The sequence below is a fragment of the Hemicordylus capensis genome, chromosome 3 (genome assembly GCF_027244095.1).
Source record: "Hemicordylus capensis ecotype Gifberg chromosome 3, rHemCap1.1.pri, whole genome shotgun sequence".
Taxonomy (NCBI): Eukaryota; Metazoa; Chordata; class Lepidosauria; order Squamata; family Cordylidae; genus Hemicordylus; species Hemicordylus capensis.
In genome coordinates, this window is record NC_069659.1 from 96,749,055 (window position 1) to 96,770,519 (window position 21,465).

Genomic DNA, 21,465 nt, shown 5'->3' on the forward strand with positions numbered 1-21,465 from the left:
AGGACTTAGGGGTAGTCTTGGCAGGCATAGAGGTTTTAGACTGGGCTGAACCCAGGGTCCTCATGCCATGTGGAGATTTTGACGAGGTCGAGGGTGCAGTTAAAACATCATCATAAAGAGCTGCTCTTAGGCAAAGTTCTCAATTTCTTCTTGTCTGCTTAGAAAAGGACTGACAAACTTTGCAGGCCAAAGTTATGTGGACTTCCCCCAAGCACATCAAGCATAAGCTGTGGCCGTCTTGAGAGGGCAGTTTTGCTTTACATTTAGTACAGCGTTTGAATGTTTTCTTTCCTTTAGGGGTATCCATTGTACTCACTCCTTAAACAGTCTGTGGTCTACAGCCAGAAATCCGTCCACCCTTTCCAACGTTCAAAATCGCCAGGCAAGGGCAGCAAACAGAAAACGGTACAAGGTCAAATCCAGTGATCAGTCAGTCCAAATCACAATCTGAAGAATAGTAAAAAAAACAGTCCAATTCAGAACGAAGTCATATACTAGAACTTTTTGTAATGTAGCAAGGAATCAAAACGAAGGAGCCGCAGAAATCACGAGCGATCCCTACAGCGGTCGAAAAGGAACTGAGGTGCTTGCGCTTCCTCCCACCTTAAATAGCCACGTAGTCACGTGGGGCGGGACGCAGACACCAAAGAGGAGCTGTAGAACTTGATACCGAGAGGCTTCCGCGCAGGCGCAGAACTCATTCTAATGGGTTCAATGGATCACGATCCAGATCTGAAGTTTCTCCACGGTAGAATACAAAAGAGAATTTCAGGATTCCTTCCAAGAAGCAATACTGGACAATTTTCTAGACTGCTTCTCCATTTCCCAATGGTGCAATGGGAAATGAGCACATTATATAGGCATTCCTTTTTAATTCAGGGATTTCTATGGAGAGAGACATTAAAGGGGCTATGAAACGTTCCTGCAGAAAATGTTGGGAGTGGCATCCCCAAAACAGGAAGTGGTTAAACAGTTTAAAATGTTGGTGGCAGCAGATACTGGATACCACTCTGCTGCCACAGCAGCTAGCAAAAAAAGCAGCACCCTCAGCAATCCCATACCAAAATGTAGCTTGTGTTTACTTCCTTTTGCAGTTCCACAGGTTGCACAAGTTTCTGATATACAGAAGTGGCAAAAACAAATGCAAAATAATTCCCAAAGATGTCATTTGAGTGCCACACTTTTAAATACAGCCATTTAAGCTGTATTAAGCATCAGTTTTGTTCTAACAGTACTAGTTTTATTTTGTCAACTCAGTGTGGATCAGCATGTGGCCAAAAACTGTGTAAATATATTTGCCAGTGGCTTTCCAGAACCTAGATCAAAGTAGATATATCCAGATCCTGTGTGCTGATTGACCAAAAAGGCAAGCTGGTTTAAATAACAACAACAACAACAATAATAATTTTAAAAGATTTTTGAATCTGCACTAAGTCACAGTTGTACTAAACTAGAATATCTAACAAATAAACATGGATGCAGTCACTGTACTGTACTTACACTTCCTAGGATATGTTTAACTGCTTCTTCATTGCTAGAGACACTCCACAACAGTGTGCAAACGGCAGCTCCCATTTCTGTACAGTATTCTGCTTGCTGCAGTAACTGCTGCTTTGCCTCACTCAACTGCTGCCGAACACTTAATTTTTCCTGAAAGTAGTCAAACTAAATATGACAACTTGTTTAATACTGAGGGGCATTATATTATTCAGAACATCCGGATTAGTTTGCCCAGTAAATTCCAAAGTAATCTGAGCAAAAATGTCGTCCCCACTCCACCCACCCACGACTCAAAAGAAGCCCTTGTGCAGTAGATCTGCTGGAACTTTAATAACCCTCAATTGATAGTCTCTTATAGCTGTATGGTACTGAAATGAGTGCAAGGACCAAACTGGACATGGGGGTGGTAGCAATGTTTATTGAACACGTTTGCCCCATACAGGAAGATAGACATCTAATTTTAACATCAAAATGGGCAGGTAGATGAGGATGGAAGAAAACTCCTGTGCCTAACCTTACCTTCTGACACTGGAGGCGAGCCAGGCTTGGAGGAAGGTGTTTCTAATGACAGGACATGGAAAGGCAAGATGGGAGGGGGTTAGTCTTCCCGCACCCACTCATTCCTACGTTAACATTAGTCTGCCACATGCACCCTTCTTTATACATGAACAGGACAGACCCAGAACAAAAAACAGTGGCTGCCATCTTCCCATCTCATTAGGATCAGGATCACAAGACAGATATGTGATAAAGTCTCTCCGCCGATAGAGAACCTGAGGAACTTGCGATGTTGCAGTCAAATGGATATGTGATAATAGGCATCTTGAAGGTCTAGAGAGAATAGCCATAGATTCCTTTCCAGTAGCGACAGAGTTGTGAGGACGGGAAGCATACGAAAACACTTGTAAGTTATGAACTTGTTGAGGTTTCTGAGATCCAAATTGGACGGAGGCTGCTGTCCAGCTTTGAGACTATGAAATACCTGGAGTGAAACCCTGGCATCCCTGAGTTGGTTACCTTCTCTGCTGCGTTCTTTAGAAGCAGTGCTGAAACTTCTTCCTCTAGAGCAGGAGTGGAAGGTGTGCAAATGTTGCTGGAAAAGGAGGGTTTGGTGTTGAATTCCAACACATAGCCGAGGTGAATAAATGTTAAAGGACCCACTGATCTGACGTTATTGCATCCCAGTTTTCCAGACAAGAGGCCAGGCAAGTGTTGAGTGTGTACAAGGGAGATTCATTGCATCTTATGAAACAATAATTGTTTCTGCTTCTGCGGAGCGACCTTACCCTGCTGGTAAGGAACCTTTGGCCAAGACTGAACCTCATTGTTGGGTCAAAAGGAATGATCTGACGAAGATTGTTGTGAAGTTGATCTAGGTCTAGGAGATTGAAAGGACACTATTTATATTGTTTTTGCTGCATGTTGAGGTTGGTAACATAGGACGTGGATCTGGCCATGGATCTGGCACCTTTTGTAGTTTCATCTGTCTGTTCTCCAAACAGGGTCTGCCCTTCAAAGGGTAAATCCTTGATTTGGGCACGGGTTTCATAAGTGAGGCCCAAAGAACAGAGCCAAGCATGTCTATGAATAGCCACAGACATTGCCATCACCTTGGCTGCACATTCCACCAAGTGGCACGTCAAATACAGCTCCTGTTTGGCCAACTGTGCTGCTTCTTTTAAGAAGACCTTAGCCAGTTCCTTCTTATCTTATGGAAGTAAGCTTCGTACTCCTGGACCCAGGCCTCACCCTGGTATCCCAGGTGGAGGCTATGGCCAGGAGTGCTTTCTATCAGCTTCGGCTGATTCCACAGCTACACTCATTCCTTGAAAAGGATAACCTCAAAACAGTGGTGCATCAGCTGGTAACCTCCCAGCTTGACAATTACAATGCGCTCTACATGGGGCTGCCTTTGTATGTAGTTCAGAAACTTCAGTTAGTTCAAAATGTGTCAGCCAGATTGGTCTCTGAGGCAACCCAGAGAGACCATATTATGCCTGTCTTAAAACATTTACACTGGCTGCCGATATGTTTCCAGGCAAAATACAAAGTGCTGGTTATTACCTTTACCTTTAAAGCCCTGAACGGCTTAGGTCCGTATCTTAGAGAGCGCCTTCTTCTGCATGATCCTCACCGCATGTTAAGGTCAGATGAGGAGGTCCGTCTCCAGTTCCCACTGGTTCATCTGGTGGCGACTTAGAGGCGGGCCTTCTCTGTAGCTGCTCCTGGGCTATGGAATGCACTCCTGGCAGAAATCTGTAATTTGCGTTCATTATTGTCTTTCAGGAGAGCCCTTAAAACCTATCTCTGTTTGGCCTGACCTTCCAGGGTTTTTAAATTTTTATAAACTTTTTAAAATTGTTTTAAATGTTTGCCCTGGTTTTCCAGGGTTTTTAACTGTTTGAATGTTTAATTGGTTTTATTCTGTTTTTATAGTTTTGATTTTAATTAACTGGTTTTAATTGTTTTTATTATTTTGTAAACTGCCCTGAGCCATTTTTGGAAGGACGGTATATAAATCGAATAAATAAATAATAAATAATGAAAGGAGCAATCTTTTCCCACAAGTGGTGGCTATACCCTGCATTGTAAGCTTTATCGTTTGCTATCTTCAAGTGTAATATAGCAGCCAAATACAGACTTCTTCCAAAATTATCCAAATTCCATCCCTCCTTATCGCCTGGGTTCTAAGCATGACCACAAGTCTTATTCAAAATAGCTTCCACAACAACTTAGTTTGGAAAGATGGAAACATCCCCCTCTATTTGAACTCAATAAAATTTTTCCAGATGACCTGTAGGTTGAGGCAAAGAAGACAGTTTTTTCCAATAGCTCCTTACAACTTACAACAGAGCTTTCTTCAATTGCAGAGAGGCAGGAACCTTAGTTTCAGCATCAATTGGGCTAAAGAGAGGGTCAAGATCTCCCTTCTGCTGTGTATCCAGGTTGATCCCCAAGGTGGAAGCCATCTGGGAAATACATGTCAATTATCGCTTATTCGGACTGCTTGGGACCGGATAAGTTCCAGATTTTGGACTTTTTTGGATCTTGGAATCGTCCATAAATAGTACAGTGAGGTGGAACTCTCACGAGAGCACGCAAGAGTTCCAGCAGCAAAAAAACAATGGCGGCAGCAAGGAGGTGGGCGAGTGGAGGAGGCTAGCAGAGGAGGTGGGAGGTGCCGGTGGCAGGATGGGATGGCCCTGGCCCTAAGGGAGGCGGTGGGACAGCCCTGGCCCTGAGGAAGGTGGCTTGACCGCATTTTTAAAGTGAGCTGAGGCAGGGGTTTTTGTTTTTTACAACGTGGTGTCCGGATTTTGGAGCATTCTAGATTTTGGATTTTGGAAGGGATACTCGACCTGTATAAGCTGAATATAGCTTCAAATCTTCCTAAGGTAAAATAGGTTTATTGTCCGGCAATGATGAGAGTCTGTGGATCCTCGCCACCAGATTCTACCTCACACTCTGTCTCAGGCTCCTCATTACCCAAGTCTGGTTCCGCAGCCAGTACCTCTGGAAGAGCAGGAAAAACTGAGTTATCTGAAGGCAGTTGGAGGAGGGGCTGAGTTGTTTACGTTCAAAACCGGCTGCGGGAGCTTAAGTTGGGCAGTATCCACTTTGGGTGGCCTGCTAGTCTTACATTGTGTAGTAGAAGAAGGGCAGTGTGGGGATCTGGATGGGACCGCCTTCAGGACTGAAACATGTTGGGGCTGCGGCGTAAGTTGCCATAATGATCCAAGCGGTCCCAATCATACCACTCCTTCTTGTTATCTCTGAAACAGGAGGCATAGGTAGACTGGTACATTCTGTCCCGCCCAGACTCATAGTAATTGCCTACCCACCGGATTCATAATGGGCCTGGAGCATTGTCTTATTCCTGTTAGCTTTGCCCTCAAGGTAGTATCTTCCTCATAAAGAGACTCAGTCCATCCACCCGCACAGTGATGGTCTCCAGGGGACTCACAATCTCGGAGGCAGGATTCTCTATCCCAACGTGAGGCATTAAATTGGGAGCAATCCAAATCATAGAAAGGCCCCCCAGTCAGCGTGGGGCAAACCATCCTCCCTATCCTCTGTTAAACAGTCCTCTGCATCTGAGAAGGGATAATAGGGTTCGGCTCCCTAATCGCCTTCATCCTGCTCATCTTCTCCCAGTGAGTGTTGCCAAAACAGGTGATAATCTGGAGAGCTGTCTGCAGGCACTAGGTCCACTCCCTCATCCTCGAAGGCTCTCGGAATTGGAAGATCGGAAGTCTCAGCTTCCCACACAAGCTCCTGTGGAGGGGGGAGCTTTTTCTTTTAAGCTGAAGCATCGGCTGGGGCGTCTCCCAACTTGTTTTTTTTTAGACATTTGTTTAACAGGCTGCTCAGTTGTAACACTAGCCCGCTTTTTCTTTAGGGTTACTGATCCCGAAGGTCCCTCCTTCGGTATAGAGCTGGCAACACCTGAAACCATTGGAGGCGACAGCGTTGAACAGCGGTTGGAGATAGCGTTCCAGTGCACTGACCTTTTGCACCGACTATCCTAATGACCACTAGGGCCATTGGGAGTAGAGATAGCTAATGAGGGTCTCCTTACCTGTCCCTGCTTTACCCCTACTCTATGACCCATGCCTTGACTCCTCAGGCATTTCCTGTGATGAGTCAGAATCCCTTATTTTCCTCTTAGAGAACAAATGGAAACATCTCTCTCCCTCCCTACCTGTTCATTATGTAGCCTTTAGATAGGATTAGGTCTTTCCTATCCAAAGTATACTTCACCAATAAATCTACTTAGTATTTAATTCTACAAGAATCTCCATGTGTCTTCTCTAAATACCTTCAACAGCTAAACTCTGCATTCTACTCCGCAACTGGAGTGGCTAGTTTTTTTAGTGCTCTGCTAATTAATCACAAAACCCATCACAGGTAAATTACACCCTCCAGCAACAGTTCCCGAAGTCCCCTCTCTCAAATCAGGAGTCACAGGTGCAGAAGCTATCAGTATCAGCTCCAGCTTAGACAGCAGGGAGGGAGTCAAAGCAGAGTCTGGCTGCATAGCAAGGACTATTTCACCTAAGAAAATAGGGCTGGTCTGCTTTGACAAGTCCTGCGAGACACGTAATGCTCATTCCCACAAAACAGAGCAAAGCCTCAAAGCTCTATTCTTCCTTACCACTTTGACAGTGAGAGCAGGCTGCCACTACGTGAGCTTCACCAAGGCCAAGCAAGAACTCTTGTGGTAGCAAGCATGACTTGTCCCCTTAGCTAAGCAGGGTCTGCCATGGTTGCATATGAATGGGAAACTTGATGTGTGAGCACTGCAAGATATTCCCCTCAGAGGATGAAGCTGCTCTGGGAAGAGCAGAAGGTTTCAAGTTCCCTCCCTGGCTTCTCCAAGATAGGGCTGAGAGAGATTCCTGCCTGCAATCTTGGAGAAGCCGCTGCCAGTCTGTGAAAACAATACTGAGCTAGATAGACCAATGGTCTGACTCAGTATATGGCAATTTCCTATGTTCCTAATTCCGTTGTACAGCCCATGCACTTTTTAAATTCCGTCATGCCTGGCATATAGCCCAGGAAAAACGGTCAGAGGCCCTAGCATTCCACCCGCACAAGAGCAGGACTGCAAAGGTGGGAAATGGGGGAAGGAGCCCAAATGAACAAAAAATGGAAGGAAAGAAAGGCAATTACCTGAAGTGGGATAACAGGGGAAAACTAAGAAACAAAAGCAACTAAACCTTCTATTCAACTCTCAGTTCTATTTTTGAAGCCCAGTAGGTCTAATGACTGTATCATGGACAACAAAAGACTGAGGGGATGAGGAGTGGTGTAGCCGCTATATATAGCGGCAGGGGCAGGGTTTCCGCCAAAAATCAGGGATAGAGCTTGGTAGATTCCGACATGGTCTTTACGCATGCTCAAAGCCCACTGGTGTAAAAGGCAGAGACCATGTCGAAGAAGCACATTCATAGACTCTTTTTTATGATACCACAGATATATGTGGTAGGATCTTAGGTAAGATAAGAGTAATTTCTATTAATTGGTATCAAAGTGGTGCAAATCCACACCCCATCTGAAACTGGGAAGTGGAGTTCTGGTCACAAAGACAGAAAGGAGAAAGTGCAGAATGCAAGCATCAGAGACAGATCACAGACTCTTTCCAGTGAAAGGAAAAGGAACATAGTAAAATTCCCAGAAACTACCACACAGAATTATCCTGAGTTGCATTAAATCCACTGGTTAACTAAAATATTATTCAATGTCAATTAGAACAGAACTTTGGCAACCACTTTAACTAGCATGGCAATTCTCATGTTGTCAACTGAAACATTAAAGACCTAACTCTCAAAAATAAGAAACAAGGACCATTACATGTATAGATGAGCTTACAAGTGATAATCTTATCTACCTTTCTTTCTTTCATACAGTCTGCTTGGGCTGCTTCCAGGCGGGCTTTGAAGTGTTCACAATCCATTCTCAATTGTTCCAGCTCATGTTCTCTCTTTTCTACAACTGCACAAAAAATGGAGAGGCACATATAAAACAATGTCGAGAACAAAATAGATCAAGTATTCTCAAATACTATAATTTGCAATTAACAACCAAGTTAGCAAACCATAACAACTAGCTGATCCGGCGCAGACCATCTGTGCCCCTAGTTCTCCCTGTCATTTCCACCCCCGCTTCAGCCCCAGTCCGTTCTCCATCCTTTCCCCCCTCCATTCAGCCCCAGTCCGTTCTGCGCTTGGCTTTCCTTTCTCTTCCTGCCCGCCAGTGGTGGTTTCCCTCACTGGCCTGCGTGGCCGGTGCTTTCCCTCCCCACCAGCCAGGCTGGGCTGTGGGAGCTTTCCCTCCCCACCCCCTAGCAGAACTTTCCCTCCTCGCCAGCCAGCCGTTGCCATTTTCTCCCCATCCCTGTTGCTGTCCCCTAGGGAGCTGCTCGCAAACTCTCGCGAGAACTGCCACACATGGGATTAGCGACGGGTACGTTTAGGAGAATGAGAGAGAGAGAGAGAGAGAGAGAGAGAGAGAGAATGAATAAATAGATATATCATGTGGTGTGGCTAAGCTTTGGTTCTGACACAACAATGATGTAAGCATTTGCCTCTACTACCGGTTAACTTTTGGTTTTTATATGTATCAGTAGCACCTTATGGCTCCTTTTATTGTAAAATAGAGTGTATCAGATGATTATGCTGACAATACTGTCAGCACCAGGATGGGAAACTGCCTGGGAATCCTTAGTATACTACCTTGAGTTCCATCATGAAAGAATGATGGGACATAAATAACGTATCCCAAACCAGCTTCCCAGACATGTGGTGCAATCAAAATGACTTCACAGGATTTATTTCCTAGGTAGAATGTATAATATTGCATTAGGTGGAAAAGATTTCTTAGAATAGCTGTGAAAGTAACAGACCTCACAGGTTTCAAGACAGAGTTGAACATTCATCAAGCTTATGTTTTTGCTAGCCAGCCCTGCACAGAGCATCTGTGCGCTCTTTGGGGCTGGCGGTTACCTCTCCCGCCCCCTTCTGCCCCAGTCTCTCCTCCCAGGCCCAGCCACCTCTCCTCCCCACTGCCACTTCTGCCCCCCCTTCCCCTCCTCCTGGGCCTTGCCTCCGCGGCCGAGCCCGGCCCGCCACCTCTGGCCTCCACAGCCGGGCCGCTGCCGCGACAACCAGTCCTCCTGAATGCACCTCAGCCAATCAGGCGCGTCCGCCACCCAGCCAATCAGCTGGGCTCTGGGCCACACATTCCAAAGCACACCCAGGAGAATTAATATAATAGATCCTAATGCTTCAGTTGTGATTTTGGAGGTAAAAGTCCACCTAACCATTCACTGAGCTACGTACACACACTTCCTACTTAACTGAATTTTTTTTTTTTTTGGATCAGTAATCAGAGCATTCATCAGCATATCAATGAGAATCACAACATTCAACTAAGAATGGAAATAGGCAACCCACAAAATACTTGATCATCTGTTCTAATGAAAATGAAGGTCTAACTACATGCTACATGCAAATTCATGTAAGTGAACCCCAACAGCTCATTTCTGCAGGAAAAACTAATTTGCAGAGAAGTGGAGCAGGAGAGCCTAGCTCTTTCCCCGCTGACCATTTCTTTCCTCCATACCACCACTACTCTTGAGCTGCTTTTTCAGATGAGAGGAGGGAAAGGGCTGCCCAGGGTGAGTTCCACATTTCAACGTCATATCTAGTTTGACCCTCAATTGTCTTCCTCCACAGCAGAAGAATATTAATAACCACCACAAACTAGGCTGCACTCATTTTAAGCAGTACAGAGAGCAATAATGATAGTGGCCAATAAAGGGGAACTCACTTGCTTCAACAGTGTCCAATTTCTGAAAGCTCTCTACAACATCATCATTCAATACTTGGGGCAATATATCATGTAACTGCATCACTTCAGTCGTCAACCTCTCCAAAGCTCTCTTTCTGACTTTAACATATTCCCCTTGCATCGAGATGTTCTAAAACAAGAAAATTAAAACATATGTTAACTTTCATTTTTCTTTTTAACTCTGAAATGTACTTCAGTGGTGGTTACGGTTCCAATTATACTTAAAACACACTGGCAACAATCCAGTGCACATTTACAAGTATGTAAAACATATGACAGAATCTGTGCCAAGAGCAGAGTATAGCTGAGCAAAGCCAGTTAAAAGCTCAAGATTACATCTTGCTCTAGCATCACACCAAGAAACAGAACCCAGGGCAGGTATATCCAGATGAGAGCTGGCTTTATTATCAATAGCCCATTGAAGTTCATGGGACAAAGTAAATGAGCTGCAATCTAGGATATAGTTGGCAAGAGGAAAATCTGTCCCTCATCTCAGACAGTGTGGTCACAAATGATGGTCCAGGAATCCTACAGAAGTCAACATGTCTTGTACACAAATCATCCCCCGGGGTCTCTGGTCTGTGCCCATCCATCACAATGTCAAGTATTCCAATAGTGTGAATATAAAATAAATAATTAGTCCCTCAACATTCAGGTAACCTTTTAGAAGCTTTTCCAAATATTCAACCTAAATATAATGGTGATGCATCTTAAAATTATTGTACCTTGTCTTTCTTTGGGACAAGAAAATATCCTTCCTCTTCTCTGTGATGCCCTTTGCAATACCTGAAAATTAGCAGCACACCCCCACTAAGGTTTTGCAAAATTCCCACTCAAAAACTCTTCCATTTAGGAACTGATATGGTGGCCATGCTTATATTGATCTGTGAATTCATGTTTATTACAGCATGTACACTACTTGCTGGGAAGCAGCAGCCAATCTGCTTCTCAGCCCAAGTATATGCAGTAAAAATCCATGTGTGTAACTGTCACACATTATGCTCTGCATACAGATTACTTCTGCATGCCTTCCATGCTGTTACAACATGCAGCTATAATGCATGAAGCAGCTTGATGTGCTGTAAATTACACGTGCGGCTATTGGTTAAATATCTTTGAGTGGACCTAGTTGCTTTACAGCCCAAAGAAAGACAAGGTACAATAATTTTAAGATGTATCATTTTAAGCAAGTGGACATTGGTTTGCATCTTTAAGGGACTGTACACCTTCAGCAGGAATCCACAAGTGTAGGCTTAGCTCAGTAGCCAGCCATTATTTCAGGTTGTCACCAATCTCCTCTCTTCCCTTAGATCCTTTTCTAGCATACAGGCAGAAAAGTGGGTATTCTGTCATTTGCAAAGGAACATGGAAATGGTAAGAAACAGGGGGAGCCCTCTCTTACTGCTCAGAAAGAATTCCTGCTGTTTCTTACCTGCTCAAACTGGCAGTGGAAATGAAACCTCTGGTGAGATCTGTGTGGTTCTGAGTGTCCTGCTCACCAGAGGGACACTTTCCACAAACCGCAAGTGGATTTGTAAATGCCTGAAAATCAGTGTGGGATCACTTCTCTGGCTTCCTTGCCCAGAACAGAAGCCACATCTAGACTATTTTATTTTCAAGACCTCAAGTGATCAACAATCTTATCTAAGCATGCATTTTGATGCCAACACCCCTCCCTTCAAAACTACCATGTCCACATGACCTTTGACTTGTACTCTCAACCCTCATTCCCACTATAACCAAGTGGTTATAATAATAGCATTTGCCCAGAAATGCTATTATGCAACTCTTCCTAGTCTCTCCCTCTCCTCACTTTAGACTGTAAACGTCTTAGAGTAGGGACCTATCTACATAATTTTATAATATGTACATAGATAGCACAGAATGCATGTAAGTATACATAATCTCAGCCTATAGAGATTATTTAATCCTATTTCTATTTCATTCTATGCCTGAAGAGGTATATTCTTGAGACTAATAAATTTTAAAACCACTGAAGTTGTGCCATCGAGTAGGTGTCAACTCCTGGCGACCACAGGGCCATGTGGTTTTCTTTGGTAGAATACAGAAGGGGTTTGCCATTGCCTCCTCCCGCGCAGTATGAGATGAGGCCTTTCAGCATCTTCCTATATCGCTGCTGCCCGATATAGGTGTTTCCCATAGTCTGGGAAACATACCAGCGGGAATTCAAACCAGCAACCTCTTGCTCCCTAGGCAAGTTACTTTCCTGCTGTGCCATTAGGAGGCTTTAAAACGACTAGCCACAGCAAAATAGTATAAATTTATTCTTTGTTACCGATATGCTTTTTAAAAAATTGGCCACAATCAATCAGGGGCACCTTTATAGTTTTATACAAACCTTTTTATATAAAAGGTTTTTATTTGATTAATGAATGTTTTAATATATTTTTTTAATGTTTTATTCTTAGGTTCACTTTTTGAAAACAGTTCTGGAAATTGCCTAGTTTTAAAAAATAGTTATTTTTAGTTATTTTATTTCTAATTAGTTAAGTAATTGAAGGGTATATGTGTGTTTTTCTCCTCACAACATTAAGATCAAAGTTGTGATACTAGCAGCAAGCTAGAGTGCACCAACCACTATCTTAAGCCAAGAGAAAGGAATCTGAAGACCTGGTCCATCCCTACACCATTTCTGTCCGGAGTATTTTTTGCTCGGTAGTCACTTAGCACAACTACTCTTTGTGCTGCCTATGGCGATCGTTCTTCTTATATTCTATCCAGTTATCTTTTGCTGTTTGTTTGTTTGGAAAGTTGTCCCAAGGGTGATCCTGTGGAGAGTGTGGGGAAGAAGTCAGAAAAGGGAGGGAAAGGATAAAATGGAGTTGTTGGTGAATAAACCTTCAATTAAGTCCACATACACCTTAAGCGGCACAGCAGGGAAATGCTTGACTAACAAGCAGAAGGTTGCCGGTTTGAATCCCTGCTGGTCTGTTTCCCAGACGATGGGAAACACCTGTATCAGGCAGCAGCAATACAAGAAGATGCTGAAAGGCAGCATCTCATACTGCGCAGGAGATGGCAATGGTAAACCCCTAGTGTAATCTACCAAAGAAAACCACAGAGCTCTGTGGGTGCCAGGAGTCAAAATCGACTTGACGGCACACTTTACCTTACCTTTAGATGATCGTAAGATTTCCTTGTGTGTATATGAGGGAAGAAGCTATAAAACAGTACTCTTGAGAGATCAGGTGACTACAGTCCTGCCCTTAGGGCAAGAAGGGTGCTACATTCCTTATTTTAGTAACTTGCACCTCCAATCTAATTTTAAGATTGTGAGCTCCTCAGGAAGAAACTATTATTTTAAAAAAATGCTACAAGCTGATCTAGTCTGGGAGAGCATGTGTGAAGGTGGAGAGGGTAGACACTGAAATCAACCCTCCCTCCTCATTTAGTGGATTTATCTCTATTTGTTTTACTTTCATTTGGTGAATGATTTACTGGTCGGTATAATGACTTTGGGAAATTTTGCAGCACTGAACGGTGCTAAAGTTCTCCCTTTAAAAAAAAAAAGACTGCTTCTCGGAAAATCTGGTTAAATTCAGTGCATTTGTGCTTGGTAAGAAGATGACAGATGCTGTTAGTCTGGTAGAAGAACTTACGAGATGTGGAACTAGTGGAGGGGAACTCTATTTTAGAAGAAACATTAACTCCTCAAGCTTTTGGCGCTCCGTAAATTGTTAAGAGAGGATATGAGAGAGAAGAATAGAGGGATGAAAGAGCAAATGAAGATGTTACAGGAGAAGGTAAACTCTATCTTGGACAATACAAAGAAAAAAGGATCAGGCAGTAAACATGAATAAGGCTGAGATAGAGTCTCTGAAAATAGCTCTGGAACAAAATAAAATGCAGTTGCTTGATCTTCAGGCATACGCATGGAGACAGAATTTAAGATTTAGGGGCTTTGTTGAAGAGCAACATACTGGCAAAATTAAGCAGTCTTTAATAAATTGGCTTAATGTGGTTATTCCAGATGTGGAAATACCAGATGTTGTCGTTTTAAGAGTTCATAGAGTGTTTCGTGCTTGACCTAAAGCTTCAGCCCCTCCAAGGGATATAATAGCTGAGTTTGAAACAGCAAGTACATCAGGCGTTCATGCAGATCAATAATTTACAGTATAAAGATAATCAAATTTGTGTATATCAAGACATCCCTACTGAAATCTTAGCTTTAAGGAAGACATATCGGAAAACTATGGAACGGCTGAGGGATAAAGGTGTTTCTTACCGCCGGATGTTCCCATGTGCTTCGTTAATCTTTCATCAAGGAAAGTCATATAAAGCGTCTTCCAGTTTCGAGGCTCAGCAAATATGTGATTCAATAACAGGAATGGGGCAGGAGGAATCCATTGGAGAAGAGGCTGAGATGAGAACCAAGGCCATAGAAAAAGTTAAAGGCAGAAATAAAGGAGAAAATGCTCAGATAGAGAATTGAGACCCAGGAAGAACAAGGAGGCATTTAAAATGAAGGAAAGGAAGATCTCAGAAATGTTTGCCAAGTGAAAAGAAATAAGACATTGGTTGTATATTCCAATTTTGAAGGTTTTATTAAAGTTAGCGTTAAAACCACATATACTTCTAATAGACATAAAGATAATGTTAAGAGGGGGGACAGAATAATGAACATCATGTTAATCAGTAGAGGAATATTCCACCTGTGGGCATTAACCATTCTGTTTGGAGGATGGTGGTTAAGGACAGATGGTTTGGAATTGGGTGTTCCAATACTAAACAAAGGGACAGGAATTAAAGTGTGGAGAAGATTTACTTCAAAAAGTATACATGTCCCTTCATTAGGATTTATGATTTGGGGGGAGGGAGGGTTTGGGTTAGGAAGGGGACCTGGGCAAGGTGGGAAGGGGGAGCAAATTACTCACAATTATTTAATGGTGGTACAATTTTATATGGAATTTGTAATTACTGTGTTATGCAATATGGAAGGTGGAAAAAGTTATGTATTGGATAATGAGCTGCAATTGGGAACACTGGGGAGGAGCTCTTATTTTAGATATATAATGAGAAGGAACCTTGACGTGGGCTGATAAAGATACATCTGAGCTCCTAACAGTGGTTTCAAATAATGTAAACAGTAAGAGAACACATTTGAAAAGAAAACTGGTATATAAAAAAATTAGGGAGAAATGTCCATCTGTGGTTATGTTTCAGAAAAAAAACATCAGGCTGTACGTTATGTGAATTATACACTATTACCTAAGGGACAATATATGGAGTTTGTTGACCTGGGTACTTCAAAATCTAAAGGGGTGGCTATTTTTGTTTCTAAGAACTTACCCTTTCAATTGTAAGATAAGTTGGTAGATTCTCAAGGAAAACTTTTGGCTATTAAGGGTTTAGTATTTGATTACCAGGTAACATTTGTGACAATCTACTCTCCTAATCAAAAGCAAAAGCAGTATTTTAGAAAGATTCTTCAAAGAATAACAGAGTTTGCTGGGGGTTTATTGATATTAGGAGGAGGAGATCTTAATTTTGTATTAAATCCCTTATTAGATAAGTCTAGACAAACTGATAAGGATAAATCAGTTAATCCTAAAGATATGGTTCAAATCAAATCAAATCTTTATTGTTACGGTCATTCGACCAGCAAACCTAAAGATATGGAAAGACTATTACTTGATTATGGGTTAGTTGATACATTTAGATGTTCACACCCCTTGAGGAAGGATTGCACTTTATTTTCTTATAGACATAATGTTCATTCCAGAATTGATTTACATTTTTGTCTCCAAACCTTTAGCACCCACTATTTCAGGGGTAGCTATTCAGTCTAAACTTCACTCAGATCATGCACTGATATGTGCAAAGCTAGAATTACCGATAACTGCTCCTAAGATAAAATCTTGGAAATTTCCTTCCACACTTTTGAATAGTCCATTGATTAAAAGTTTTTTTAGAAAAAGAAACAAAGAATTATTTATCTTTGAACAATAAATTAGAAATGAATGGAGTGACATTATGGGAAGCAATGAAGGCTGTAGTTAGAGGAGAATGTGTATCTAAGGCAGGTTGGCAGAAGAAACAATATAATGAGAAAAAGAGAATTACTTCTCCAGGATTTACATAGGGCAGATAATAAACATAAGGCAAATCCTAATAAAAGTACATTAGAGGATCTTAAGAAAATAAGGAAATAAATTGAGTTATTCAATATAGAAAATCATGTTAAAGCTCGGGTACATACTAGTCAGAAATATAAAATATATGGAAATAGAAATTACAAATTACTTGCATCTATTTTGACTAAAAGGAGAATGAGGAATAATATATTAGGGATGGAAAAGAATAATAAAGTTCATCATGATATTAAAGGGATTGCAAAAGTTATGACAGAGTATTATCAAAATATATATAAATCTAATTTGGAAGATCCTGAACAAACGATATCCATTACTGAGAAGCCAAATTGGGTAAATTATCGGAAAGCCAAACATCCACTTTAAATGCCCCATTTACAGAAGCTGAAATGCTAAATCAAATAAAAAGATTGAAGCCGAATAAGGTTCCAGGTCCAGATGGTTATACCTCTGTTTTTTATAAAACTTTTAGAAAAGTTCTTGTACCACACTTAGTCAAACTTTTTAATGAGGTATATGAAAAAGGAAACATACCACCTTCATGGAAGGAGAGTATAATTGTGCCTATATTGAAATTGAACAGAAATCCCAATCAGCCTGGATCATATAGGCCAATAAATCTGGCTAATCAAGATTATAAAATTTTTATGGGTATTCTAGCACGAAGATTACATGTTTTATTGCAAGAATTTATTCACAAGGATCAGTTTGAATTTATGAAAAATAGATATATGTCTGAACCAATAAAAGTATTGTTGCATGCATTATATGATAGCGCTATTAATAAAAAACCACTGGCTTTATTGAGTTTAGATATATTTAAGGCATTTGATACTCTTTCTCATAAATTTTTATATGTAATTTTAAAGGAAATGCATTTTGGAGACACCTCTGAACAGTTAATTCAGCAAATATATCAGGATACAGTAGCTAAGATGCTGATTAATGGCCAGTTGACGGGGGGGAAATTAATTGAGAGAGGGGGAAAACAGGGTTGTCCCTTGTCCCCGTATTTGTTTAATCTGGCCATGGAGGCCAGAAACTGAAAACTAACAGAAACTGAAAGCTAACAAATCACCAGGGCCGGATGGCATCCATCCAAGAGTCCTCAAAGAACTCAAATGTGACATTGCCAACCTCTTTGCGAAAATATATAACTTATCCCTGAAATCGGGCTCTGTACCAGAGGACTGGAGAGTAGCAAATATAACACCGATTTTCAAAAAGAGATCCAGGGGCAATCCGGGAAATTACAGGCCGGTTAGCTTAATGTTCGTTACAGGCAAATTGATGGAAAGCATCCTCAAGGATAAAATTGTAAAGCACATAGAAGAACAGGCCCTGCTGGGAGTGAACCAGCATGGCTTCTGCAAAGGTAAATCTTGCCTCACCAACCTTTTGGAGTTCTTTGAGAGTGTCAACAAGTGTGTGGATCAAGGTGATCCAGCTGACATAGCACACCTGGACTTCCAAAAAGGTTTGGACAAAGTTCCTCATCAAACACTCCTGATGACACTTAGCAGTCATGGGATAAGGGGACAAGTACATGTGTGAATTGCTAACAGGTTGAAAGACAGGAAACAGAGCGTAGGTATAAATGGAGAGCTTTCACAATGGAGGTAGATAGTAAGTGGGGTCCCCCAGGGATCTGTACTGGGACCAGTGCTTTTTAATTTATTCATAAATGATCTAGAAGCAGGGTAAGCAGTGAGGTGGCCAAATTTGCAGATGATACCAAACTCTTTTGGGTAGTGAAATCTAAAAAGGATTGTGAGGAGCTCCAAAAGGATCTCTCCAAACTGGGGGAGTGGGCAACAAAATGGCAAATGCGAATCAGTGTTGGCAAATGTAAGGTGATGCACATTGAGATGAAGAACCCCAACTTCAAGTATATGCTGATGGGATCTGAGCTGTCAGTGACTGACCAGGAGAGGGACCTTGGGGTCGTGGTGGACAGCTCACTGAAAGTGTCGACTCAATGTGTGGCAGCTGTGAAAAAGGCCAATTCCATGCTAGGGATCATGAGGAAGGGGATTGGAAATAAAACGGCTAATATTACAATGCCCTTATCCAAAACTATGGTGTGACCACACTTGGAGTACTGCGTACAATTCTGGTCACCACATCTAAAAAAGGACATTGTAGAGCTGGAAAAGGTGCAGAGGAGGGCAACCAAGATGATCAGGGGCCTAGAGCACCTTTCTTATGAGGCAAGGCTACAACACCTGGGGCTTTTTAGTTTAGAAAAAAGACAACTGCGGGGAGACATGATAGAGGTCTATAAAATCATGCATGGTGTGGAGAAAGTGGAGAGAGAGAAATTCTTTTCCCTCTCACATAACACTAGAACCAGGGGTCATCCCATGAAATTGATTGCCGGGAAATCTAGGACCAACAAAAGGAAGTACTTTTTCACACAACACATAATCCACTTGTGGAATTATCTGATGTAGTGACAGCCAACAACCTGGAGGGCTTTAAGAAGGGTTTGGATAACTTCATGGAGGAGAGGTCTATCAATGGCTACTAGTCAGAGGGCTGTGGGCCACCTCCAGCCTCAAAGGCAGGATGCCTCTGAGTACCAGTTGTAGGGGAGTAACAGCAGGAGAGAGGGCATGCCCTCAACTCCTGCCTGTGGCTTCCAGCGGCATCTGGTGGCCACTGTGCGAAATAGGATGCTGGACTAGATGGGACTTGGGCCTGATCCAGGAGGGCTGTTCTTATGAGGTTCTGGCTAATACAGTCAGATTAGATAAAGGAATCTCCCCTTATATGATTGGATCGAATAGTTTTAAAATAAACACTTCTGCAGATGATATAGTCATATTTACTAGTAACCCACAGTTATCAGTACAAAAGCTTAATCTGATAGTAGATTATTTTTATAGAGCCTTGGGTCTTAGAATAAATATGAGTAAGTCAGAAATTATGTTTTGAAATGTTCCTCAAGTACAATTAGCATGTACAAAGAGCTTAGGTTTGAAGATACAGAGAAAAGGAATTAGATACCTTGTGATAATTATTACGAGAAATCCTAATAAACTGTTAACTGAAAATTATTGTCCGCTATTGACTCAAATTAAGTGACATTTAAAGTACTGGAATAATAATAATAAATATTTAACATTATATGGTAGAATAGCGGCTATAAAATTGAAAATTGTTCCTAGGATATTGTTTCTTCCTATAGCTCCACCATCAAGAATATTAGCAAAGATAAGTAAAGAGTTGAAAACATTTGTTTTTAAAGCAACTAGACCCAGGGTACCTAGACAAATATATGCATGTAAGGTAAAGAATGGGGGTTGGGGTTTTCCAGAATTGAATATTTATTTTGATGCATATTCATTCATTCATTCGATTTCTATACCACCCTTCCAAAAATGGCTCAGGGCAGTTTAGACAGAGAAATCACAAACAAATAAGATGGAGCCCTGTCCCCAAAGGGCTCACAATCTAAAAAGAAACATAAGACACACACCAGCAACAGTCACTGGAAGTACTGTGCTGGGGGTGAACAGGGCCAGTTACTCTCCCCCTGCTAAATAAAGAAAATCACCACGTTAAAAGGTGCCTCTTTGCCAAGTTAGCAGGGGCATATCGCATTACACAACTTATACATATGCACCATGACCCCAGGTGAAGTGGGCGAATTTAGAGATGTTACAAGATGATTTACTCAAACTGCCTTTGATAAATAATTTAGGTAAGAAGAAGAAGAAACAAAGTAACCCTATTATTAATATGATTGGGATGGTGTGGAAAAAATGGCAAAATAAGTTGCTTCCAACAATGTCACCCTTATTAGAAATGAAGACATATGTGTCTGGAAATATGTACTGTTCAAAAGAATATTGGCGGTATTTAGGAGAAAATGGTTTTATTAAACTTAAGGATTTCTACTCAAAGACCTCAAATTTGCCAAAGATAGAGCTGATTAAGAGGATCACTTCAGTGAATGATAAATATTGGTTATTTACAAATCAAATTATTTATATATCATATAAATCTGAGTTTAAAATGGCTGCAACTCGCTCTTTGGTTAATTTTGAGCAAGTGTATGAAGAGCTATTAATTAACCCCTGTGGAGCTACCTCAAAATTATATAACATCTTGTTGAATCTTGATACTTTCTCATTTTTAGGAATGAAACTTTCCTGAGAACAGGATACAGGAAATTGTATAGACTCAGTAAATTGGGTTAAGTTAAATAAACCTTTAAAATGGACAAGTAATGTTAGAATATGGGAGCAATGGATTAAAATATTAACTGAATGGCATATGACAAGAAGGAAGTTGGCGAAGATAAAAAATCTCTAATGCTAACTGTTGGAGAGGGTGCATGGAATTAGGGTCTTATAAACATATGTGGTGCGATTGTGTCAGAGTTAAAAGATTTTGGCAAGCAGTGGAAAATGAAATAGTAACCAAACTTAAGAGTTTTGATAATGCTTAATATAGAATTGGGACTACTGCTTTTGTTTACTGGAAATAATATAAAATTGGATAATAATGTTTTGTTAAGGTTTCTTATACTGGCAGTTCAAGCATTAATTGCTCATAATTTGAAAACTGCTGAAAATCTTAACATCAGTAACTGGTATAAAAATAATATGGGAATATATGCGTGAAGAATTCATTTTTCCCCCGGTGGAATAATATGTGTCAAAAGTTAAATAGATATGACTTTAAGCAGGTATGGAAACCAGTTACAGATACAGCAGAGACAGATAGGGTTTATTGGTGTAGTGAGTTAGAGTGCTGGACTAGGACTGGGGAGACCCGAGTTCAAATCCCCATTCAGCCATGAAACTAGCTGGGTGACTCTGGGCCAGTCACTTCTCTCTCAGCCTAACGTACTTCACAGGGTTGTTGTGAAAGAGAAACTCAAGTATGTAGTACACCGCTCTGGGCTCCTTGGAAGAAGAGCGGGATATAAATGTAATCATCATCCTCCTCCTCCTAGTAAGATCTTGGTTGAAATGGTGAACAAGATGGTGGACTGAATACATAAGTATGATCGATATACCAGTTTAACAAAAATTTACACCAACTGTACATATTTCAATGTTTCTTTATCCTGTTGTACCATCTTGCTGTAACATTAATGTATATTTCTAATATTCAATTTTTTTAAAAAGCTGATCTGAGTCTATAGGAAACAATCCTATATAATAAAGCCCTAAGTGAGTGTCCGTGGCCTTGGAACGTTGGGGATCTGCGTCCCTGTCTCCCTGGGCTGTTCTGGGCCTGCACAAAGCGCAGAACAGTCCAAGGGAGACACGACCGCCGACACCAGGCGGCCATGCTGGCCAGTTCTATTGCTGCCGGCCAGCACTCTGGGAGGCGGGAGGGAAGAGGACACCGGGGCTGGGCGGGCAGCAATCTGGCTGGGAAAGACGGCAGGCGGGCAGCAATCTGGCTGGGAAAGACGGCGGGGTCGGCGGCAGCAATCTGGCCGGCACTCTGGGAGGCGGGAGGGAAGAGGACACCGGGCCGG

General features: G+C 41.7%; 1 protein-coding gene across 8 annotated transcripts in view; it reads right to left on the minus strand.

Annotated features, from left to right (window-relative positions):
- HSF2BP (heat shock transcription factor 2 binding protein) overlaps window positions 1-21,465 on the minus strand; it is a 55,918-nt gene that overhangs the window by 31,015 nt on the left and 3,438 nt on the right. For 5 of the 8 annotated variants that reach the window (XM_053306061.1, XM_053306063.1, XM_053306059.1 and 2 more), the window contains exons 2-4: window positions 9,832-9,982; window positions 7,892-7,995; window positions 1,501-1,665 (exon numbers count right to left, since the gene is read on the minus strand). In XM_053306061.1, the coding sequence (XP_053162036.1) occupies window positions 1,501-1,665; window positions 7,892-7,995; window positions 9,832-9,973 (411 nt within the window). In that variant the 5' untranslated portion in view covers window positions 9,974-9,982. Of the gene's footprint in view, window positions 1-1,500; window positions 1,666-7,891; window positions 7,996-9,831; window positions 9,983-14,098; window positions 14,214-21,465 lie in introns of those variants that run through there. The other 3 variants (XM_053306064.1, XM_053306060.1, XM_053306062.1) reach the window with 2 other exon arrangements.